The sequence below is a fragment of the Xenopus tropicalis genome, chromosome 5, assembly GCF_000004195.4.
Source record: "Xenopus tropicalis strain Nigerian chromosome 5, UCB_Xtro_10.0, whole genome shotgun sequence".
Classification (NCBI taxonomy): Eukaryota; Metazoa; Chordata; class Amphibia; order Anura; family Pipidae; genus Xenopus; species Xenopus tropicalis.
The window spans coordinates 161829719-161856438 of record NC_030681.2 but is presented as its reverse complement, the minus strand read 5'-3'; the positions used below and the strand labels follow the sequence as shown (position 1 = coordinate 161856438).

The following is a 26720-nucleotide window of genomic DNA, read 5'->3' as shown; positions in this document are numbered from 1 at the left end:
AACAGACTGGCACGGGAAAAACACAAAATGGCACGAGAATAACATGGAATGGCACGGGAATAACACAGAATGGCACGGGAATAACATGGAATGGCATGGGAATAACACATAATGGCACGGGAATAATACAGAATGGCACGGGAATAACAGAATGGCATGGGAATAACACGTAATGGCACGGGAATAACACAAAATGGCATCGGGAACGACATGGAATGGCACGGGAACAACACGGAATGGCACGGGAATAATACAGAATGGCACGGGAATAACACAGAATGGCACGGGAATAACAGAATGGCACGGGAATAACACGGAATGGCACGGGAATAACACAGAATGGCACGGGAATAACAGAATGGCACGGGAATAACACGGAATGGCACGGGAAAAACACAAAATGGCACGGGGAACGACATGGAATGGCACGGGAATAACACGAATGGCATGGGGAATAACACGGAATGGCATGGGGAATAATACAGAATGGCACGGGAATAACACAGGATGGCATGGGGAACGACATGGAATGGCACGGGAATAACACGTAATGGCACGGGAAAAACACAAAATGGCACGGGGAACGACATGGAATGGCACGGGAATAACACGAATGGCACGGGAATAACACAGAATGGCATGGGGAATGACACGGAATGGCACGGAATGGCACGGGAATAACACAGAATGGCACAGGAATAACATAAAATGGCATAGGGAGCGATATGGAATGGCACGTGAATAACACGAATGGCACGGGAATAACAGAATGGCACGGGAATAACACAGAATGGCACGGGAATAACACAGAGTGGCACGGGAATAACACGAATGGCACGGGAATAACAGAATGGCACGGGAATAACACGAATGGCACGGGAATAACAGAATGGCACGGGAATAACAGAATGGCACGGGAATAACACAGAATGGCACGGGAATAACACAAAATGGCACGGGAATAACACAGAATGGCACGGGAATAACAGAATGGCACGGGAATAACAGAATGGCACGGGAATAACAGAATGGCACGGGAATAACACAGAATGGCACGGGAATAACACAGAATGGCACGGGAATAACACAGAATGGCACGGGAATAACACAGAATGGCACGGGGAACGACATGGAACGACACATGGAAAGACAGGGTACACACAGGGCTTCACACATGACACAGGGAGGGACTCAGGGAGTGACAGGGAGAGGCAATTAATGGGAAGGAAGAGCTGAGACACGGGGAGGAATCAGTCGGTAGCACAGAGCGGGGAGGGAAGACGTGGGACAGTGGGAGACTGAGACCGGCGCTGCTACTGAGGGAATAAACTCTGCTTCTGCCACAGTCTCCCCTTACTGGGACTGGGATTTGTAACCGGGCTGGGACTGGGCACACAGAACTTTATATCTCATACTGGGCTCACTAATGCTCCGGCACCGGATTTATTTCCTCCTGAGCCCTCACCTGGCACCGGGCTCACTGCATTCCATTCTGATTGGCACCGGGCTCACTGCATTCTGTTCTGATTGGCACCGGGCTCACTGCATTCCATTCTGATTGGCACCGGGCTCACTGCATTCTGTTCTGATTGGCACCGGGCTCGCTGCATTCTGTTCTGATTGGCACCGGGCTCGCTGCATTCTGTTCTGATTGGCACCGGGCTCGCTGCATTCTGTTCTGATTGGCACCGGGCTCGCTGCATTCCGTTCTGATTGGCACCGGGCTCGCTGCATTCTGTTCTGATTGGCACCGGGCTCGCTGCATTCCGTTCTGATTGGCACCGGGCTCGCTGCATTCCATTCTGATTGGCACTGGGCTCACTGCATTCCATTCTGATTGGCACCGGGCTCACTGCATTCCATTCTGATTGGCACCGGGCTCACTGCATTCCATTCTGATTGGCACCGGGCTCACTGCATTCCGTTCTGATTGGCACCGGGCTCGCTGCATTCCGTTCTGATTGGCACCGGGCTTGCTGCATTCTGTTCTGATTGGCACCGGGCTCACTGCATTCCGTTCTGATTGGCACCGGGCTCACTGCATTCCATTCTGATTGGCACCGGGCTCGCTGCATTCTGTTCTGATTGGCACCGGGCTCGCTGCATTCTGTTCTGATTGGCACCGGGCTCGCTGCATTCTGTTCTGATTGGCACCGGGCTCGCTGCATTCTGTTCTGATTGGCACCGGGCTCACTGCATTCTGTTCTGATTGGCACCGGGCTCGCTGCATTCTGTTCTGATTGGCACCGGGCTCACTGCATTCTGTTCTGATTGGCACCGGGCTCACTGCATTCTGTTCTGATTGGCACCAGGCTCGCTGCATTCTGTTCTGATTGGCACCGGGCTCGCTGCATTCCGTTCTGATTGGCACCGGGCTTGCTGCATTCCATTCTGATTGGCACCGGGCTCACTGCATTCTGTTCTGATTGGCACCGGGCTCACTGCACTACATTCTGATTGGCACCGGGCTCACTGCATTCCGTTCTGATTGGCACCGGGCTCACTGCATTCTGTTCTGATTGGCACCGGGCTCACTGCATTCCGTTCTGATTGGCACTGGGCTCACTGCATTCCGTTCTGATTGGCACCGGGCTCGCTGCATTCCGTTCTGATTGGCACTGGGCTCGCTGCATTCTGTTCTGATTGGCACCGGGCTCGCTGCATTTCGTTCTGATTGGCACCAGACTGGGTTATCTGTAGCACTGGGCTCACTGCAATCCGTTCTGATTGGCACCAGACTGGGTTATCTGTAGCACTGGACTCACTGCAATCCGTTCTGATTGGCACCGGGCTGGGTTATCTGTAGCACCGGGCTCACTGCATTATTTGGCACCAGATACGCAGGGTCCTACCCGGCACGGGACTGCGCTGTTTCTTGCGCTTGATGCACACGTCTCACTGACGACGCAGGATTCACTGCATGCAGTTCTGCCACGCGCTGTACGGGCAGTGATTTCCCAATTAGGAGCCCAGTAGGGAAACTCAGGGCTCCGGCTCCTCTCCCCCCCATCCTGGGATGTGACCCTAAAGGGAGGCAATAATGGATCCTGGGGCTGATTCCGAAACCCAGCGACTGGTGCATCAGGAAAAGATTGGGAGCAGCATCCGGATAAAGAGGTGAGAGATCCTCCGACCCCCGGCCCCCCATCTGCCCCAATACATATCCGCAGTGCTCAGATCAGAGTGCGGGGGTATCTGGGGGGGCAGTGCTTATATCAGGGGTACATATATATTATACAGTGTATATGTCAGAGTGCGGGGGTATCTGGGGGGGCAGTGCTTATATCAGGGGTACATATATATTATACAGTGTATATGTCAGAGTGCGGGGGTATCTGGGGGGGCAGTGCTTATATCAGGGGTACATATATATTATACAGTGTATATGTCAGGGTGCGGGGGTATCTGGGGGGGCAGTGCTTATATCAGGGGTACATATATATTATACAGTGTATATGTCAGAGTGCGGGGGTATCTGGGGGGACAGTGCTTATATCAGGGGTACATATATATTATACAGTGTATATGTCAGGGTGTGGGGGTATCTGGGGGGGCAGTGCTTATATCAGGGGTACATATATATTATACAGTGTATATGTCAGGGTGTGGGGGTAACTGGGGGGGCAGTGCTTATATCAGGGGTACATATATATTATACAGTGTATATGTCAGAGTGTGGGGGTATCTGGGGGGGGCAGTGCTTATATCAGGGGTACATATATATTATACAGTGTATATGTCAGAGTGCGGGGGTATCTGGGGGGGGCAGTGCTTATATCAGGGGTACATATATATTATACAGTGTATATGTCAGAGTGCGGGGGTATCTGGGGGTGCATAAAGAATACAGTGTGTATATATATTTGAGTTTCTTTGTGTTTTTTTACTTTTTTGTGCATTGAGTAGCAGCCAATCAGTGCCTTGAAGCTGGCTGCTAATTGCCCTATGTGCTCCCCTACTCACTGACAGATGAATTGCTTTGTACAATGAGCCCATGGGAAAGTCCATTGGAACCACGTGGCCCGCGGGCCTGGCTCTGTAGCCGACCGTTGAGCAGCTGAGGGGTTAAATGGTACTTGGCCCTTCAGTACTGGGATGAAAATGAGACTCAGGGGACAATTGAGATAATTGGGCACTTACGTTCCCTGTAATCTGGGCCCCCTCTGATCCTGAGCCGGGTTATTCTTTCATTACGGTTAATGGCACCGTGAGTGGCACAGACTTTCATCCTGGCACTGGATCTGATGAAAGGCTCCGAGTCAATTTCTGCCCTTATTGCCCCATTATGGCTCATTTCTGCCTTTAATCCCATCTCCCCTGAATTGTTTCCATAGAATGGGGCAGGCAGAGCCCGTGTACATGTCGGTGTCCCCCCCCCCCCGGGGTATCCACATTACAGGAACACGCAAAGCCATTTCCAGGGCGCCCATCCATGAAATCACTAGTCTGGGGGAGGGAAGGTGGGGGCAGAAAGGGACCTGCTGGGGGGGAGACGGGAACCCTCCATCTGGAACAAGAAATCTCAGCAACCTCATCTGAGCCGGGTCTGTCACTGGGAAAGGGGCCAGTCTGGGGCATTACCTGGGCACCACGGCAAAGAACTGTCCCAAACCCTCCATTCACTATATGCACCGATTATTATATATAATATAGTATCAGAACCATTTATTATATAGAATATACGGGGATTATTCCAAATAATGTATTATATGCACCAATTATTATATATTATATAGTATCAGAACCATTTATTATATAGAATATACAGGGATTATTCAAAATAATGTATTATATGCACCGATTATTATATATAATATAGTATCAGAACCATTTATTATATAGAATATACGGGGATTATTCCAAATAATGTATTATATGCACCAATTATTATATATAATATAGTATCAGAACCATTTATTATATAGAATATACAGGGATTATTCCAAATAATGTATTATATGCACCGATTATTATATATAATATAGTATCAGAACCATTAATTATATAGAATATACGGGGATTATTCCAAATAATGTATTATATGCACCAATTACTATATATAATATAGAATATACAGGGATTATTCCAAATAAGGTATTATATGCACCGATTATTATATGTAATATAGAATATACTGTGATTATTAAAAATAATGTATTATATGCACTGATTATTATATATAATATTAAAGAATATACGGGGGATTATTCCAAATAATGTATTATATGCACCGATTATTATATATAATATAGAATATATGGGGATTATTCCAAATAATGTATTATATGCACCGATTATTATATATAATATAGAATATACAGGGATTATTCCAAATAATGTATTATATGCACAGATTATTATATATAATATACAGGGATTATTCCAAATAATGTATTATATGCACAGATTATTATATAGAATATAGAATATACGGGGATTATTTCAAATAATGTATTATATGCACAGATTATTATATATAATATAGAATATACGGGGGATTATTCCAAATAATGTATTATATGCACAGATTATTATATAGAATATACGGGGATTATTTCAAATAATGTATTATATGCACAGATTATTATATATAATATAGAATATACGGGGGATTATTCTAAATAATGTATTATATTCACCGATTATTATATATAATATAGAATATACGGAGATTATTCTAAATAATGTATTATATGCACAGATTATTATATAGAATATACAGGGATTATTCTAAATAATGTATTATATGCACCGATTATTATATATAATATAGAATATACGGGGATTATTCTAAATAATGTATTATATGCACAGATTATTATATATAATATACAGGGATTATTCCAAATAATGTATTATATGCACAGATTATTATATATAATATACAGGGATTATTCTAAATAATGTATTATATGCACCAATTATTATATATAATATAGAATATACGGGGATTATTTCAAATAATGTATTATATGCACAGATTATTATATATAATATAGAATATACGGGGGATTATTCCAAATAATGTATTATATGCACAGATTATTATATATAATATACAGGGATTATTCTAAATAATGTATTATATGCACCAATTATTATATATAATATAGAATATACGGGGATTATTTCAAATAATGTATTATATGCACAGATTATTATATATAATATAGAATATACGGGGGATTATTCCAAATAATGTATTATATGCACAGATTATTATATATAATATACAGGGATTATTCCAAATAATGTATTATATGCACTGATTATTATATATAATATTAAAGAATATACGGGGGATTATTCCAAATAATGTATTATATGCACAGATTATTATATAGAATATAGAATATACGGGGATTATTTCAAATAATGTATTATATGCACAGATTATTATATATAATATAGAATATACGGGGGATTATTCCAAATAATGTATTATATGCACAGATTATTATATAGAATATACGGGGATTATTTCAAATAATGTATTATATGCACAGATTATTATATATAATATAGAATATACGGGGGATTATTCTAAATAATGTATTATATTCACCGATTATTATATATAATATAGAATATACGGAGATTATTCTAAATAATGTATTATATGCACAGATTATTATATAGAATATACAGGGATTATTCTAAATAATGTATTATATGCACCGATTATTATATATAATATAGAATATACGGGGATTATTCTAAATAATGTATTATATGCACAGATTATTATATATAATATACAGGGATTATTCTAAATAATGTATTATATGCACCAATTATTATATATAATATAGAATATACGGGGATTATTTCAAATAATGTATTATATGCACAGATTATTATATATAATATAGAATATACGGGGGATTATTCCAAATAATGTATTATATGCACAGATTATTATATATAATATACAGGGATTATTCTAAATAATGTATTATATGCACAGATTATTATATAGAATATACGGGGATTATTTCAAATAATGTATTATATGCACAGATTATTATATATAATATACAGGGATTATTCTAAATAATGTATTATATGCACAGATTATTATATAGAATATAGAATATACGGGGATTATTCCAAATAATGTATTATATGCACAGATTATTATATATAATATACAGAGATTATTCTAAATAATGTATTATATGCACTGATTATTATATATAATATAGAATATACGGGGATTATTCTAAATAATGTATTATATGCACAGATTATTATATAGAATATACAGGGATTATTCTAAATAATGTATTATATGCACAGATTATTATATAGAATATACAGGGATTATTCTAAATAATGTATTATATGCACCGATTATTATATAGAATATACAGGGATTATTCTAAATAATGTATTATATGCACCGATTATTATATATAATATAGAATATACGGGGATTATTTCAAATAATGTATTATATGCACAGATTATTATATATAATATAGAATATACGGGGATTATTCCAAATAATGTATTATATGCACAGATTATTATATATAATATACAGGGATTATTCTAAATAATGTATTATATGCACCAATTATTATATATAATATAGAATATACGGGGATTATTTCAAATAATGTATTATATGCACAGATTATTATATATAATATAGAATATACGGGGGATTATTCCAAATAATGTATTATATGCACAGATTATTATATATAATATACAGGGATTATTCTAAATAATGTATTATATGCACAGATTATTATATAGAATATACGGGGATTATTTCAAATAATGTATTATATGCACAGATTATTATATATAATATACAGGGATTATTCTAAATAATGTATTATATGCACAGATTATTATATAGAATATAGAATATACGGGGATTATTCCAAATAATGTATTATATGCACAGATTATTATATATAATATACAGAGATTATTCTAAATAATGTATTATATGCACTGATTATTATATATAATATAGAATATACGGGGATTATTCTAAATAATGTATTATATGCACAGATTATTATATAGAATATACAGGGATTATTCTAAATAATGTATTATATGCACAGATTATTATATAGAATATACAGGGATTATTCTAAATAATGTATTATATGCACCGATTATTATATAGAATATACAGGGATTATTCTAAATAATGTATTATATGCACCGATTATTATATATAATATAGAATATACGGGGATTATTTCAAATAATGTATTATATGCACAGATTATTATATATAATATAGAATATACGGGGATTATTCTAAATAATGTATTATATGCACCGATTATTATATATAATATAGAATATACAGGGATTATTCTAAATAATGTATTATATGCACCGATTATTATATATAATATAGTATCAGAATCATTTATTTTATAGAATATACAGGGACTATTCTAAATAATGTGATTATTATATATATACTATAGGGTCTATAGGGATTATATTATAATACAGAATATGCACAGATTACTCTCTATATACAGTATATCTATCTACATAGGAAACAGAGGACTCACTCACAGGTCTTGGTGAAAAAACTAAATATTTTTTAATGTGCAAAAATTGGCAAAAGGGCCTAAATTGTGACCAAAATGTAGATTTTTGCACATTAAAGAACATTTTGTTTATTCACCAGGACCTGTGCGTGCCGAGTCCTCTGTTTCCTATATAGAGAGATAATGTCACGGTCGGCACCCTAAACCAGAACTGATGCCAAATTCCCTGGTCTTGGCTCGGCTTCACCAGTATTGTGACCGCCTTTGGCTTCGGGAGGAGCCCTCAGCTACTCAGATGCCACCTGGACTTAACGAGAGGAACAAGGCAGGAGTTCTGGCAAGCAAAGGGGCACGACTGTAGTTAAAGTCAGTTAGGCCAAAGATCACGGTACAAAAGGAATAGGCAGGTTCGTAGTCAGGCAGGCTGGGTCGAGGCAGGCAGTAATCAAGGATAGTCAGACAGGCAAGGGTCAAACCGGATAATCAAACAGCAGGATGAGACAAAATCAGAGTCAAAGTACAAGCCGGGGTCGGGGTTTTCATTACAGATATACTGTATATAGAGAGTAATCGGTGCATATTCTATATTATATCCCTGTATTATAATATAATCCATGAGTCCTCTGTTTTCCTGTATTTCCAACGTTCCACCGGCACCAGGCATTTTGCCATTTCATGGTGTGAGCCCTCCCCCTGCTATTCTATATATATATATATATATACTGGTATAAACACCAATTATTATAAATAATATTGACTAAGTAGGGGTTATATATATATATATATATATATATATATATATATATATAATATATTATATGAACCAACTAGAAAGGGAAGTTTGGGAACAAACTTCACATTGTTTTGAAAAACATGAAGTCACTGAATGAAATCCGATTGGCTGTTGTTGACTCCACCCACTTTTTCTAACCTTGGACCACAGTTATATAGTAAAAACCACTGTGCAAACTTTGGGGACCTTGGATTTAATAGTGTCTGCATGGCAGCAATTACATTTCCCCACTGAAAGTCAACGACATCTGATTGGCGGTTGGTGGCTCCACCCCCTTTTTCTAACCTGGAACTGCAGTTACCCAGTGACCAACTCTGCAAAGTTGAAGGACCCTGGGATTAATAGTTACAGAACGGCAGCAGTTTAAATTTAAACCAATAAAAGTCAATAGGTAAATTGTGATTGGTGATTGGTGGCTCCGCCCCCTTTTTCTAACCTTGAGTGGAAGTCACCCAGTGACAAACAGTGGGCACCCTGGCATAAATAGTGTGAGACTGGCAGCATTTTATATTTAAACCAATAAAATTCGATGGATGGAATCTGATTGGCTGTTAGTGGCCCAACCCACTTTTTTTCTAACTCTGAACCACAGTTACCAGGTGACTAGCTCTGCAACGTTTGAGGGCCTTAGAATTAATATTTAAAGAATGGCAGCAGTTTAATTTAAACATATAAAGTCTATAGGTGAAATCTCATTGGCTGTTCACAGTTCCGCCCACTTTTGGGCATCCAACAATCATCATATTTTCATTCAGGCTCAGCCCATGTGTGACTCAAGTTTGGGGGGTGTGGCCTCAAAGCTGTAAGATTGGCAGCAGTTTCAATTTCCGCATTAAAGTCAATGGGTGAAATTTGATTGGCTGTTGTTGGCCCCTCCCACTTTGGGTCATCCAACAAATGTTGCTGCTTCATTCGGGGTGACCCCATGATTATGTTATTCAAGTTTGGGGGGTGTGGCCCCAGAGCTGTAAGTGCAGCAGCAGTTTGAAAATCTTCCCTGTCAAAGTCAATGGGAAAATTGGGGGGTTCGGGGCGGCGCCACAAAAAGATGGGGGAGCCGGATCCCTTAGAAAAGCACAAGCAACCTGCTCCGCTATAGGGCGAAGAAGTGTGGGGAGTCTGGGTGCTGTACCCCTAAACCTGTAGGAGGAGTAGCGTTTAGACAATAGGGGGCGCTGAGAATAAGGGGAAGAAAAAGCGGAAGAACATTCAGTTCACCCCAACATAATTATCATTAGATTATTATATATATATAGTGTATATACACATTGTATTCATAGATTATTATATATATAGTGTATATACACATTGTATTCATAGATTATTATATATATAGTGTATATACACATTGTATTCATAGATTATTATATATATAGTGTATATACACATTGTATTCATAGATTATTATATATATAGTGTATATACACATTGTATTCATAGATTATTATATATATATATATATATATATATAGTGTATATACACATTGTATTCATAGATTATTATATATATAGTGTATATACACATTGTATTCATAGATTATTATATATATAGTGTATATACACATTGTATTCATAGATTATTATATATATATATATATATATATATAGTGTATATACACATTGTATTCATAGATTATTATATATATAGTGTATATACACATTGTATTCATAGATTATTATATATATATATATATATATATATAGTGTATATACACATTGTATTCATAGATTATTATATATATAGTGTATATACACATTGTATTCATAGATTATTATATATATAGTGTATATACACATTGTATTCATAGATTATTATATATATATATAGTGTATATACACATTGTATTCATAGATTATTATATATATAGTGTATATACACATTGTATTCATAGATTATTATATATATAGTGTATATACACATTGTATTCATAGATTATTATATATATAGTGTATATACACATTGTATTCATAGATTATTATATATATAGTGTATATACACATTGTATTCATAGATTATTATATATATATAGTGTATATACACATTGTATTCATAGATTATTATATATATATAGTGTATATACACATTGTATTCATAGATTATTATATATATAGTGTATATACACATTGTATTCATAGATTATTATATATATATATATAGTGTATATACACATTGTATTCATAGATTATTATATATATATATAGTGTATATACACATATTGTATTCATAGATTATTATATATATATAGTGTATATACACATTGTATTCATAGATTACTATATATATAGTGTATATACACATTGTATTCATAGATTATTATATATATATATTTATATAGTGTATATACACATTGTATTCATAGATTATTATATATATATATAGTGTATATACACATTGTATTCATAGATTATTATATATATAGTGTATATATGCATTGTATTCATAGATTATTATATATATATATAGTGTATATACACATTGTATTCATAGATTATTATATATATAGTGTATATACACATTGTATTCATAGATTATATATATATAGAGTGTATATACACATTGTATTCATAGATTATTATATATATAGTGTATATACGCATTGTATTCATAGATTATTATATATATAGTGTATATACACATTGTATTCATAGATTATTATATATAGAGTGTATATACACATTGTATTCATAGATTATTATATATATAGTGTATATACACATTGTATTCATAGATTATATATATATAGAGTGTATATACACATTGTATTCATAGATTATTATATATATAGTGTATATACGCATTGTATTCATAGATTATTATATATATAGTGTATATACACATTGTATTCATAGATTATTATATATATAGTGTATATACACATTGTATTCATAGATTATTATATATAGAGTGTATATACACATTGTATTCATAGATTATTATATATATATATATAGTGTATATACACATTGTATTCATAGATTATTATATATATAGTGTAGAATGTGTCTCAGAATGCAGACCCCATGCAGCCAGTGCCCTGGGCACAATGGAATCCAAGGTCCCGTACAGGCAACTCCCTGCGCCCACCATGGATGTCAGACTTACAAGCCTGCAATTGCCAGACTGAGATCGTAATCCATTCCAAGTACTCGAGGGGGTATAACATCTGACTGCACAAACTTCTACACAATCACTTTGGGGAAGGAAAGGCATTTTACTGCCAATAGATTAGCCACAATAGTGCCACCTAGAGCCCTATATTTATTCTGCAGAAAGCTTTACCTCCTGAGTAACAGCCCTAGCAGCTCCCTCTGTTTGTTTAACATAGCAGCCGCCATTTTAGCTTGGTCTCAGTAACTTATAGCTCAGATTACACATTCTTAAAGGAAGGGGGAGTGAGTTCTAATGGGAGGGGGGGCAGGAGAGGGCTGAGCAGACTTGTGCCGGTCCCTGAAGGATATTTCTGAGACAGTAGATCATGTGACACAAAAGGAGACAAGAAATCCTGTTTCTGTTGATAGAGGACTTATGGCTGTATTTACACAGACCTTTCTGATAAAGCGACTGAGTTTGTACCTTTCTGTCTCATTTACGTACCATATTGTGTGTCCCATTTGGCCACTCGTTGGCCGCCCGTGGGGCTGTGGATTTCTGTATCTTTGCCCCATCTCTCATTACACTGAGGAAAAACCACCTAAGCACATTTACCTTATAACTGAAATATTTTTCACTGGAGCCTTTGATCTTTTTCCTACTAATATCTACATTTGGGCGTTAGTCTCTGCACGTGAATCAATCAGTTCCACATTATCTACTGATACCGTCACCATTGCTCCCCACTCCGTATCTTCTGTTTGCCTCAGAGGCCCCTCCATTGGAAGCCCCTTTGGTTCCTACTATTCCCTAGGGAATAGGGGCTCATTTCTGCCTGTAAGCGCAGTCGGTCCCCGCAAATTCCATGTAAAACTTTCATCAAAGGTACTTTATTCATTAAGGTCAAAATTTGCCCCTTGCACTTCCATGTAGTTGCCCTTGCCGACACTTAGCCCCTCCTACCTTCTGATCTGAAACGTGAGCTGGAATTCTGGGGGGAAACTCTGCATTTTAGGGGAAAAAAATGACAATTGTGACTGAATCTTGCATTTTGCCTCTAGCCCCGTCCCAGTCCCCCTCCCAGTCTCTGTCCCAGTCTCTCTCACAGTCTCAGTCCCCCTCCCAGTCTCTGTGCCAGTCTCTCTCCCAGTCTCAGTCCCCCTCCCAGTCTCTGTGCCAGTCTCTCTCCCAGTCTCAGTCCCCCTCCCAGTCTCTGTGCCAGTCTCTCTCCCAGTCTCAGTCCCCCTCCCAGTCTCTGTGCCAGTCTCTCTCCCAGTCTCAGTCCCCCTCCCAGTCTCTGTGCCAGTCTCTCTCCCAGTCTCAGTCCCCCTCCCAGTCTCTCTCACCGTCTCAGTCCCCCTCCCAGTCCCCGTCCCAGTCTCTCTCCCAGTCTCTCTCCCAGTCTCAGTCCCAGTCTCAGTCTCAGTCTCAGTCCCAGTCTCAGTCTCAGTCCCAGTCCCCAGTCTCTGTCCCAGTCTCTCTCCCAGTCTCAGTCTCTCTCCCAGTCTCAGTCCCCCTCCCAGTCTCTGTCCCAGTCTCTCTCCCAGTCTCAGTCTCTCTCCCAGTCTCAGTCCCCCTCCCAGTCTCTGTCCCAGTCTCTCTCCCAGTCTCAGTCTCTCTCCCAGTCTCAGTCCCCCTCCCAGTCTCTGTCCCAGTCGCTCTCCCAGTCTCAGTCCCCCTCCCAGTCTCAGTCTCAGTCTCTCTCCCAGTCTCAGTCCCCCTCCCAGTCTCAGTCTCAGTCTCTCTCCCAGTCTCAGTCCCAGTCCCAGTCCCAGTCCCCAGTCTCTGTCCCAGTCCCAGTCCCAGTCCCAGTCCCTGTCTCTGTCTCTGTCTCTGTCTCTGTCTCAGTCTCTGTCCCAGTCCCAGTCCCAGTCCCCAGTCTCTGTCCCAGTCCCAGTCCCAGTCCCTGTCTCTGTCTCTGTCTCTGTCTCAGTCTCAGTCTCTCTCCCAGTCTCAGTCCCAGTCCCCAGTCCCTGTCCCTGTCCCTGTCCCTGTCCCAGTCCCTGTCCCTGTCCCTGTCCCTGTCTCTGTCCCTGTCCCTGTCCCTGTCCCTGTCCCTGTCCCTGTCTCTGTCCCTGTCTCTGTCCCTGTCCCTGTCCCTGTCCCTGTCCCTGTCCCTGTCCCTGTCCCTGTCCCTGTCCCTGTCCCTGTCCCTGTCCCTGTCCCTGTCCCTGTCTCTGTCTCAGTCTCTGTTCCAATCCCAGTCCCAGTCCCAGTCCCTGTCCCTGTCTCTGTCTCTGTCTCAGTCTCAGTCTCTCTCCCAGTCTCAGTCCCAGTCCCTGTCCCTGTCCCTGTCCCTGTCTCTGTCTCTGTCTCAGTCTCAGTCTCTCTCCCAGTCTCAGTCCCAGTCCCCAGTCTCTGTCCCAGTCCCAGTCCCAGTCCCTGTCCCTGTCCCTGTCTCTGTCTCTGTCTCAGTCTCAGTCTCAGTCTCTGTTCCAATCCCAGTCGTTTCCATATTGAGATCTAGAATTTCTGTCTCCTTCCCCTCAGTCTTTTCACAGGCACCAAAGATTTGTTCCCAGACTTTCCGTTCCAGAATGGCAGCCCGGCGGTGTCCATCGAGCTGGAGAGGCCGGTGCCGCGCCACTGCCACGGGGCCTCCCTGTCCTCTGCGGAGACCAATCAGAAGCTGCAGGCTCGGCGGAAGCTCTACTTTGCCTGCGCTGTGTGTTTTATCTTCATGATCGGAGAGGTTGTAGGTGAGGCCCTGGCGCATCTGGTTGCTGGGGGAGGAGCCTAAGGGGCACGTCCGACTGATGTTGGGGTCTCTTTTGTCATTAGGGGGGTCCCTGGCTCATAGCTTGGCCATCATGACAGACGCGGCCCACCTTCTCACGGACCTGGGCAGTATGTGCGTCAGCATCTTCTCCCTCTGGATCTCTACTCGCCCCCCAACCAAGAGCATGAACTTCGGGTGGCACCGATCCGGTAAGTGGCGCAAAGGTGATAGTAACTAGGATAGGTGCCCGCCCCCTTGTGTATAATATGTGCCCGGGGGTCTCCATGGGAGGGCGGGACTGTGATATTGTTTGGTTTAAAGGGAGGGGGGGTCACTATTAAGTTAACTGTTAGTATATTACACAGTGGCCAATTCTAAGCAACTTTTCCATTGGTCTTTATTATTTATCTTATATAGTTTTTCAATCATTTGACCCCGGCAGCCACTTATTGCTCTGTGAGGCTCCAGTTTTATTGTTATTGTTACTTTTTATCTATCTATCTATCTATCTATCTATCTATCTAATCTATCTAATCTATCTAATCTATCTATCTATCTATCTATCTATCTATCTATCTATCTATCTATCTATCTATCTAATCTATCTAATCTATCTATCTATCTATCTATCTATCTATCTATCTATCTAATCTATCACCCTACTCTCACGGTTGCAGAGATCCTGGGTGCTTTGGCGTCGGTGCTCTCTATCTGGATAGTGACCGGGGTGCTGGTGTATTTGGCGGCCGCTCGTATAATTAATAACGATTACGATATTGACGGCCATGTCATGCTGATCACATCGGGCTGCGCCGTCGGAGTCAACGTTATGTGAGTATGAGGCACCCACAGCTCTGCCCCTATTGGTCCCTACATCCCACCCTCGCCCAATCACGTTAGCCCTCGGTGAGACTCCTCTCCTTGTGTCTCAGCATGGCCTACATCCTGCACCAGTCCAGCCCCCTCCATGGGCACAGTCACGGCTCCGGGTACGAGAAGATCGGGGAAAGTCCGAGCAACTCCCTGGCGCTGAGACTGGGGGGGCCCCACGGGAACACCAGCGTCAGGGCGGCCTTCATCCATGTGATTGGGGACCTCCTGCAGAGCATCGGGGTGATGGTGGCCGCCATCGTTATCTACTTCAAGGTGAGATGGAGACAAGTTCTGCCTTCTGTGTATTTATATATATATTAGTGTATTTGTTTGTGCCTCGTACCCCCCCTTCTCTATCCCAGCCCCACAGCCAGCTCTTTCTTCAACCGCAGCCCCACAGGATACCCCACAGCCGCAGCCCCACAGCCGCAGCCCCACAGGATACCCCACAGCCGCAGCCCCACAGCCGCAGCCCCACAGGCAGCTCTTTCTTCAACCGCAGCCCCACAGGCAGCCCTACAGCCGCAGCCCCACAGGCAGCCCCACAGGCAGCCCTACAGCCGCAGCCCCACAGGCAGCCCTACAGCCGCAGCCCCACAGGCAGCCCTACAGCCGCAGCCCCACAGGCAGCTCTTTATTCAACCACAGCCCCACAGCCGCAGCCCCACAGGCAGCTCTTTCTTCAACCGCAGCCCCACAGGCAGCCCCACAGCCGCAGCCCCACAGGCAGCCCTACAGCCGCAGCCCACAGGCAGCCCTACAGCCGCAGCCCCACAGGCAGCCCTACAGCCGCAGCCCCACAGGCAGCTCTTTATTCAACCACAGCCCCACAGCCGCAGCCCCACAGGCAGCTCTTTCTTCAACCGCAGCCCCACAGGCAGCCCTACAGCCGCAGCCCCACAGGCAGCTCTTTCTTCAACCGCAGCCCCACAGGATACCCCACAGCCGCAGCCCCACAGGCAGCTCTTCAACCGCAGCTCTTCAACCACAGCTCTTCAACCGCAGCCCTACAGCCCCAGCCCCACAGGCAGCTCTTTCTTCAACCGCAGCCCCACAGCCGCAGCCCCACAGGCAGCCCTACAGCCGCAGCCCCACAGGCAGCCCTACAGCCGCAGCCCCACAGGCAGCTCTTTCTTCAACCGCAGCCCCACAGCCGCAGCCCCACAGGCAGCCCTACAGCCACAGCCCCACTGGCAGCCCTACAGCCGCAGCCCCACAGGCAGCTCTTTCTTCAACCGCAGCCCCACAGGATACCCCACAGCCGCAGCCCCACAGGCAGCTCTTCAACCGCAGCTCTTCAACCGCAGCCACACAGCCACAGCCCTACAGCCCCAGCCCCACAGGCAGCTCTTTCTTCAACCGCAGCCCCACAGGCAGCCCTACAGCCGCAGCCCCACAGACAGCCCTACAGCCGCAGCCCCACAGGCAGCTCTTTATTCAACCGCAGCCCCACAGCCACAGCCCCACAGACAGCCCTACAGCCCCAGCCCCACAGCCGCTGCCCCACAGGCAGCTCTTTATTCAACCGCAGCCCCACAGCCACAGCCCCACAGACAGCCCTACAGCCCCAGCCCCACAGCCGCTGCCCCACAGGCAGCCCTACAGCCACAGCCCCACAGGCAACCCTACAGCCACAGCCCCACAGCCGCAGCCCCCACAGGCAGCCCTACAGCCGCAGCCCCACAGCCGCAGCCCCACAGGCAGCCCTACAGCCGCAGCCCCACAGCCGCAGCCCCACAGGCAGCCCTACAGCCGCAGCCCCACAGCCGCAGCCCCACAGGCAGCCCTACAGCCGCAGCCCCACAACCGCAGCCCCACAGGCAGCCCTACAGCCGCAGCCCCACAAACCGCAGCCCCACAGGCAGCCCTACAGCCACAGCCCCACAGGCAGCCCTACAGCCGCAGCCCCACAACCGCAGCCCCACAGGCAGCCCTACAGCCGCAGTCCCACAGGCAGCTCTACAGCCGCAGCCCCACAGGCAGCCCTACAGCCGCAGCCCCACAGGCAGCCCTACAGCCGCAGCCCCACAGGCAGCCCTACAGCCGCAGCCCCACAGGCAGCCCTACAGCCGCAGCCCCACAGGCAGCTCTACAGCCGCAGCCCCACAGGCAGCCCTACAGCCGCAGCCCCACAGGCAGCCCCACAACCGCAGCCCCACAGGCAGCCCTACAGCCGCAGCCCCACAGGCAGCCCCACAGGCAGCCCTACAGCCGCAGCCCCACAGGCAGCCCCACAGGCAGCCCTACAGCCGCAGCCCCACAGGCAGCCCCACAGGCAGCCCTACAGCCGCAGCCCCACAGGCAGCCCTACAGCCGCAGCCCCACAGGCAGCCCTACAGCCGCAGCCCCAAAGAGCAGAACCAAAACTCTGCTGTGGGCTCCCCTCTGCCCCCCAATACAGCCTTATAAAAGGGAAACAGCCACTTTAAAGGGGAAGTTCAGCTAACAAAAACCCTTTCAGTAACTTATCCACTGGTGTAATTCAAGCATCTTTGCACTTGGTCTGTATTTTACACCTTTGTTCGCAGCCACAATATAAGATCGCTGATCCGCTCTGCACCTTCCTCTTCTCCATCTTTGTCCTGGCGACCACGGTCACTATACTCCGAGATGTCTTCTGGGTCCTCATGGAAGGTAAGTCGCCTCCTGGCAAATTCACTGGGTCACCTTCTTGGTCTGGGGGGGGGGGGGGCAGTTGCCAGACTGACTGTCCAACCAGAAACACTGTCTAAATAACCACTGCCTAAAACTATATTCTTGGGTGAAGTTCCCCTTTAATCCTGTGTGTTGCCTCCCCCGTACCCCAGGGGCGCCCCGCGGCATTGCCTACGGCTCAGTGAAGGAGGTGCTGCTGTCGGTGCGGGGGGTCCGTTCCGTGCACTCTCTGCGCCTCTGGGCCCTAACGCTCAGCCAGAACGCCGTGACTGTCCATCTGGCTATTGGTGAGTGATCTGCCCCCCTTATCTGCCCCACTGCCCCCTCTTATCTGCCCCACTGCCCCCTCTTATCTGCCCCACTGTCCCCTCTTGTCTGCCCCACTGCCCCTCTTATCTGCCCCACTGCCCCTCTTATCTGCCCCACTGTCCCCTCTTGTCTGCCCCTCTGCCCCACTGCCCCCTCTTATCTGCCCCACTGCCCCCTCTTATCTGCCCTACTGCCCCCTCTTATCTGCCCTACTGCCCCCTCTTATCTGCCCCCTCTTATCTGCCCCACTGCCCCTCTTATCTGCCCCACTGCCCCTCTTATCTGCCCCACTGCCCCTCTTATCTGCCCCACTGCCCCTCTTATCTGCCCCATTGCCCCTCTTATCTGCCCCACTGCTGCCATCATATATTAGTTATGATTATTATTATTTGGTCAGTAGTATTTAGCTTTGAATTTGTTATAGAACAGCGGATTCTGAGCAACTTTCCAATTGGTCTTTTATAGTTTTTGAATTATTTCCCTTCTTCTGACTCTTTGCAGCTTTCAAATGGGGGTCACTGACCCCGGCAGCCAAACCCTATTGCTCTGTGAGGCTCCGGTTTTATTGTTAATTATATTCCTTATCTTTCTATATATTCATATATCAGTCACTCCCTGGTTACTAGGTAAATTGGACCCTAGCAACCAGATAACTGCTGAAATTCCAAACTGAAGAGCTGCTGAACAAAAAGTAAAAATATAAAAAATCCCAATAAAAAATGAAGACCAATTGCAAATTGTCCCAGAATATCTCTCTCTACATCACAGTGACAGTTACCCCAAAGGTGCCGAACCCCTGTAACACTGCTTAGGGCCGTACGGGGGCTGTAGGCTCCCCCCTGCCCCTGCCTCATGCCCTGGGGGATGGGATGAAGGGCAGATTGGCAGCACAAGGGGGGCAACTGAAGGCCGAGACTTCTCTCCCAACGTCTCTTTCTCGCCCAGATGAGAGCACGGAGCCGGAGTCGGCAGTGAGAGAGGCCACGGAGCTGCTACGGAGCCAGTTTGAGTTGTGCCACAGCACGGTGCAGGTGGAGCGGTACCTGGAGGAGATGGAGGAATGCCCGCAGTGCCGGGACCCCCTGGGCTGAGCCTCATACCCATCTCCAAGGACCATATATCCCCCCCCGGCAGAACCAGAGAGTGCAATGCCCCCTACTGGCCTGGCTGAGGGCAACATCCCACCCCCCCATTGCTACAGACCATTTGGCCCAGACCCCCAGGCCCCAATGTTCCCAGTGCGCCTCTCTGCCCCTCCGCACTCAGGGGTATCTTCAGCCTCAGGCCCCGCCTCTCCTTGCTCCCCCTGATACCCGCTGCACAGAATGGGGAAAGATAGAGCCGGCCATGTTGCCCCTTCCAGTGCAGGACATTGCCCCGGGGTTGGGCAGAGCGGCTTCTATCTTGGGGACGGTGCCCCACGGGGAGGGTAGGAAGGGGCCCGTGCCCCACGGGGAGGGTAGGAAGGGGCCCGTGCCCCACGGGGAGGGTAGGAAGGGGCCCACTGCCCCACGGGGAGGGTAGGGAGGGGCCCACTGCCCCACGGGGAGGGTAGGGAGGGGCCCACTGCCCCACGGGGAGGGTAGGGAGGGGCCCACTGCCCCACGGGGAGGGTAGGAAGGGGCCCACTGCCCCACGGGGAGGGTAGGAAGGGGCCCACTGCCCCACGGGGAGGGTAGGGAGGGGCCCACTGCCCCACGGGGAGGGTAGGGAGGGGCCCACTGCCCCACGGGGAGGGTAGGGAGGGGCCCACTGCCCCACGGGGAGGGTAGGGAGGGGCCCACTGCCCCACGGGGAGGGTAGGGAGGGGCCCACTGCCGCACGGGGAGGGTAGGGAGGGGCCCACTGCCCCACGGGGAGGGTAGGGAGGGGCCCACTGCCCCACGGGGAGGGTAGGGAGGGGCCCACTGCCCCACGGGGAGGGTAGGGAGGGGCCCACTGCCCCACGGGGAGGGTAGGGAGGGGCCCACTGCCCCACGGGGAGGGTAGGGAGGGGCCCACTGCCCCACGGGGAGGGTAGGGAGGGGCCCACTGCCCCACGGGGAGGGTAGGGAGGGGCCCACTGCCCCACGGGGAGGGTAGGGAGGGGCCCACTGCCCCACGGGGAGGGTAGGGAGGGGCCCACTGCCCCACGGGGAGGGTAGGGAGGGGCCCACTGCCCCACGGGGAGGGTAGGGAGGGGCCCACTGCCCCACGGGGAGGGTAGGGAGGGGCCCAGGCCCCACGGGGAGGGTAGGAAGGGGCCCACTGCCCCTCATCCCCTCAGCGGTACCAGCAGAACCAGCCTTTGCACTGAGCCCAGTGTAGCCCAACTATCTCCGATCCACTTTCTAGAGCAGAACCAGCTGCCCCCATCTTGCCCATCTACCCAAGAACTGCCTCCATCTTGCCCATCTACCCCCAACAACTACCCCCATGTTCTTTCAGTGAAAGCACTGACCATCCAACCATTTAGTGCCCAGCAAAGCAAATGCCCCTTACTCACTGGCCGCCATTCCCCTTAGAGCTGTTAGTTGCCCCCCCGGTACCTGTATGAGTGGAGATGCCCCTGGGTGCCCTGAGCCCCACTCTCTGCTTCTGCCTATGGAGACTTCTGCCTACATTCCAAGGTGACGCGTCACCGCCGTGACATCATAACGTGAGCACCATGTGACTTCCTGTCGTCTTGTGACGTGACATCCTGTCCGTGAGATCCTTAGTACCACACTGGGGGTTCTGGGGGCAGAGAGTCGTTTCATTTGAGGAAGAAGTACTGTATATATTACATGGGAGTCAGGGGGAGTGGCACATTGGTAACTGGGGGAGGGGCTAATGGAATGATGGGCGTGTTTGTCTCAAGGGGCGTGTCAAAAGCGCCTAAAGGTGAAGCCAACCACTGTTGGACGTGAGGCACAAAACAATTCATTGTGTTTCATTTGTAAAGATCCAAAAGCAAAGTGGGTCAGTCTGTCCCCGGCCCTGTGATTGGGTAGGGGGTTGTTTATCCAGACTCCCCCTCCCGAATGGATTCCACTTGGCCTCGAATGAGCGGCGCTCCTGCCCGGCTGTTGGTTCTACTGTGTCGTGTGCTACATTGTGTGTAATTGTGGCCCCCAGTGTACAGAACGCATGCACTGTATTGTCTCTATACAGGAGGTGTGGCCCTTACTGTGCCCTACTGGGAGCCATTACAGGGGCCCCTGTCCGTGTTTGTGACCCAGTCCTGTGGTTCCGTAACGTTAAGTGAAGGGTTCTGTGCTGCTTGTCTCCCTGTATCCCCCCCAGAGTCCGGCAGCAGCGGCTACAGGGGGACTCATGGGTTAAACTGCTCCGCTGCCCAACAGAGCTGGCACTACAATGGCAACTAGGTTCCCATGGGTTAAACTGCTCCGCTGGACAACAGAGCTGGCACTTCAATGGCCACTAGGTTCCCATGGGTTAAACTGCTCCGCTGCCCAACAGAGCTGGCACTTCAATGGCAACTAGGTTCCCATGGGTTAAACTGCTCCGCTGGACAACAGAGCTGGCACTTTAATGGCCACTAGGTTCCCATGGGTTAAACTGCTCCGCTGGACAACAGAGCTGGCACTTCAATGGCCACTAGGTTCCCATGGGTTAAACTGCTCCGCTGCCCAACAGAGCTGGCACTACAATGGCCACTAGGTTCCCATGGGTTAAACTGCTCCGCTGGACAACAGAGCTGGCACTTTAATGGCCACTAGGTTCCCATGGGTTAAACTGCTCCGCTGGACAACAGAGCTGGCACTTCAATGGCCACTAGGTTCCGCTCGCAAACTCAAACAAGCTTCTGCTTTTATGGTCATTGGCTAAAGGGCAAGTAAAGCAAAGCCAACAACTTTAGGTTCCACCCCTGCGGAGCGGCTGGGAAATGGGCAGAACCAATAGGCAGCTGAAGCCCTGCAGGGGGAGGAGCTTAACACCCCCCCTGTGCCGCTGCTACCGGACTGGCCACTCCCCTGGGCACATTCATGTTTGATGTAACCAGTTGTGTTGTTGGGGCTCACAAGGCTTTGTGTAGGCGTGTCCGTGCTGTGTGTGGGTGTGTCAGTATTGTGTGTGGGCGTGGCCATGTTGTGTCACAACGTTTGTATCAGTGTCTTGTCCTTTATTTTTAATAAAGTCACTAAATTACTCAAAGGAGTCATCTCATTGCCTCAGGGGGTGCAAGTGGCTAAAGGTAAGTGTCCCCAAACTCAGGCTCCTGCCACTTACACAGTAAAGCAACATTAGCACCTCAATGGAAGGGGGTCTGCTGTGCTAGGGGAGAGAATGGTTAAGAGGTTGGAGGAGTGTTTAAACTAGACAAGGGGGGGGGGTGGGTGAGCTAGAATTCCATGGGAAAATTAGTGTAGACGGGGTAGGGGGACTAGCAAAGGGTTGTGGGGGAGGAGTGAGGGGGGCATATAGTTTATCAGATAAGGAGCTTCCGTTACAAGGAAAGCAGTCTCATAATTGCCTTAGCTCTAATTCTCCCTTAGCTAATGTAACATCAGAGGGAGAAATAGCGCCCCCCGCTGCATGCTGGCTAATGCGCGTAGCTTGTCGGGTAAATTAGGGGGCAGCAAAAAAGCTATCAGGCAGCTAAAATAGAGATGGAAAGGGATATTGCTGCTAGGAGTAAAAAGAATCCAAAATTATTTTTTAATTATGTGAATAGTAAAAAAATGAAGCAAGAAGGGGTGGGAACTTTATTATCACGGGGGGGTACGTTGGTTGATGAGAACGGGGAAAAAGCTGAAATTTTGAACTCTTATTTCCCATCTGTCTATACATCTGAGGAGCCAGATAATGAAGGCTTCCCTTGTAATATGCCCAGTTCTAGTAATTTAGCTACTGACGCATGGGTCACTCGGGAGGAAATTCAAGAGACTTGAACATGTAAAGGTAAACAAAGGTCCAGGGCCGGATGGGATTCATCCCAGGGTATTAAATGAGCTGAGCGCTGTGATTGCCAAACCTCTTCACTTAATTTCCCAGGATTCATTGAGGTTTGGCATGGTGCCGAGAGACTGGCGGATTGCTAATGTGGTGCCGTTATTTAAACAGGGATCTCGTTCTCAGCCTGAAAACTATAGGCCTGTTAGTCTGACATCAGTAGTAGGAAAGCTTCTGGAAGGGGTAATAAGGGATAGGATAGTTGAATACATTACAGTTCACAATACTATTAGTTTGTGCCACAGGGGTTTATGGGTAACAGATCTTGCCAGACTAATTTAGTCGCCTTTTATGAGGAGGTGAGCAGGAACCTTGATGCTGGAATGGCAGTGGATGGGATCTACTTGGACTTTGCTAAAGCGTTTGATACAGTACCTCACAGAGGGTTAATGATCAAATTAAGGAATATTGGCCTAGAACATAATATTTGTAATTGGATAGAGAACTGGCTGAAGGATAGAGTACACAGAGTGGGGTAAATGGAACATTTTCTAATTGGACCAGTGTGGTTAGTGGGTACCGCAGGGGTCAGTCCTTGGGCCTTTGCTTTTTAACTTGTTTATTAATGACCTGGGGGGGGGCATAGAGAGTACTGTTTCTATTGATACTAAATTGGGCAAAACTATAAGTTCCATGCAGGATGTGCCGCTTTGCAGAGCGATTTGACTGGGAAACTGGGCAGCAAACTGGGAAATGGGGTTCAATGTTGATAAGTGCAAAGTTCTGCCCTTTGGTAGGAATAATATAAACGCAAACTATCTACTGAATGGGAGTGGGGGTTCCTCACGGTGAGGGCAGTGAGGGGGTTGGGGAATGCCCTGCCGGGGGATGTTGGGTAGGGGGTTCCTCACGGTGAGGGCAGTGAGGGGGTTGGGGAATGCCCTGCCGGGGGATGTTGGGTAGGGGGTTCCTCACGGTGAGGGCAGTGAGGGGGTTGGGGAATGCCCTGCCGGGGGATGTTGGGTAGGGGGTTCCTCACGGTGAGGGCAGTGAGGGGGTTGGGGAATGCCCTGCCGGGGGATGTTGGGTAGGGGGTTCCTCACGGTGAGGGCAGTGAGGGGTTGGGGAATGCCCTGCTGGGGGATGTTGGGTAGGGGGTTCCTCACGGTGAGGGCAGTGAGGGGGTTGGGGAATGCCCTGCCGGGGGATGTTGGGTAGGGGGTTCCTCACGGTGAGGGCAGTGAGGGGGTTGGGGAATGCCCTGCCGGGGGATGTTGGGTAGGGGGTTCCTCACGGTGAGGGCAGTGAGGGGGTTTGGGGAATGCCCTGCCGGGGGATGTTGGGTAGGGGGTTCCTCACGGTGAGGGCAGTGAGGGGGTTGGGGAATGCCCTGCCGGGGGATGTTGGGTAGGGGGTTCCTCACGGTGAGGGCAGTGAGGGGGTTGGGGAATGCCCTGCTGGGGGATGTTGGGTAGGGGGTTCCTCACGGTGAGGGCAGTGAGGGGGTTGGGGAATGCCCTGCTGGGGGATGTTGGGTAGGGGGTTCCTCACGGTGAGGGCAGTGAGGGGGTTGGGGAATGCCCTGCCGGGGGATGTTGGGTAGGGGGTTCCTCACGGTGAGGGCAGTGAGGGGGTTGGGGAATGCCCTGCCGGGGGATGTTGGGTAGGGGGTTCCTCACGGTGAGGGCAGTGAGGGGGTTGGGGAATGCCCTGCTGGGGGATGTTGGGTAGGGGGTTCCTCACGGTGAGGGCAGTGAGGGGGTTGGGGAATGCCCTGCCGGGGGATGTTGGGTAGGGGGTTCCTCACGGTGAGGGCAGTGAGGGGGTTGGGGAATGCCCTGCCGGGGGATGTTGGGTAGGGGGTTCCTCACGGTGAGGGCAGTGAGGAGGTTGGGGAATGCCCTGCCGGGGGATGTTGGGTAGGGGGTTCCTCACGGTGAGGGCAGTGAGGGGGTTGGGGAATACCCTGCCGGGGGATGTTGGGTAGGGGCTTCCTCACGGTGAGGGCAGTGAGGGGGTTGGGGAATGCCCTGCCGGGGGGTGTTGGGTAGGGGGTTCCTCACGGTGAGGGCAGTGAGGGGGTTGGGGAATGCCCTGCCGGGGGATGTTGGGTAGGGGGTTCCTCACGGTGAGGGCAGTGAGGGGGTTGGGGAATGCCCTGCCGGGGGATGTTGGGTAGGGGGTTCCTCACGGTGAGGGCAGTGAGGGGGTTGGGGAATGCCCTGCCGGGGGGGGGTTGGGTAGGGGGTTCCTCACGGTGAGGGCAGTGAGGGGGTTGGGGAATGCCCTGCCGGGGGGGGGTTGGGTAGGGGGTTCCTCACGGTGAGGGCAGTGAGGGGGTTGGGGAATGCCCCTAGAGATGGGGTAATGGCAGATTCTGTTAATGCCTATAAGAGGGGCCTGGATGAGTTTTTGAACAATCAGAATACCCAAGGCTATTGTGATACTAATACCTACAGTTAGTACTAGTGGTTGTATTTATAGTGTATGTATGTGAGTGTATAGATTGGTAGGTGTGGGTTAGGTGTGCTGGGTTTACTTGGATGGGTTGAACTTGATGGACACTGGTCTTTTTTCAACCCTATGTAACTATTTGGGCATAGTATAGTGTGTAAGCCTACATTGCCAGTGATGCTGCCCATAGCAACCAATCAGATCTTTGAACGGTAACCCACAAGGTAGAAAACAAAAGCAATTCTAATCGCTATTTGGCTACTGAATGGGCAACATGACTGGTGATATTGGTTTCCACACTGTAATAAATATGCCCTCTAAGGCTCCTCCCACCTTCCCCGGCCATAAAGCAAGGCCACGCCTCCTCCCACCTTCCCCGGCCATAAAGCAAGACCAAGTCTCCCACCTTCCCCAGCCATA

At 47.3% G+C, this 26720-nt stretch overlaps 1 protein-coding gene and 1 long non-coding RNA gene across 2 annotated transcripts; both read left to right on the top strand.

The window, feature by feature from the left end:
* The first annotated feature begins 681 nt into the window (after nt 1–681).
* Nucleotides 682–20467, top strand: slc30a3 (solute carrier family 30 (zinc transporter), member 3). The gene is made up of 8 exons (XM_002943383.5): nt 682–3117; nt 14906–15114; nt 15197–15343; nt 15812–15965; nt 16067–16280; nt 18536–18641; nt 18815–18949; nt 19917–20467. The coding sequence occupies exons 1-8, from the start codon at nt 3041–3043 to the stop codon at nt 20060–20062; spliced, it is 1188 nt and encodes a 395-aa protein (XP_002943429.2). The 5' UTR covers nt 682–3040; the 3' UTR covers nt 20063–20467.
* Nucleotides 20468–21165: 698 nt separating this feature from the next.
* On the top strand, nt 21166–23103 carry LOC116410822. The gene is made up of 2 exons (XR_004222654.1): nt 21166–22672; nt 22732–23103. It is a non-coding gene; the product is annotated as an uncharacterized LOC116410822 (long non-coding RNA).
* Nucleotides 23104–26720: the final 3617 nt, after the last annotated feature.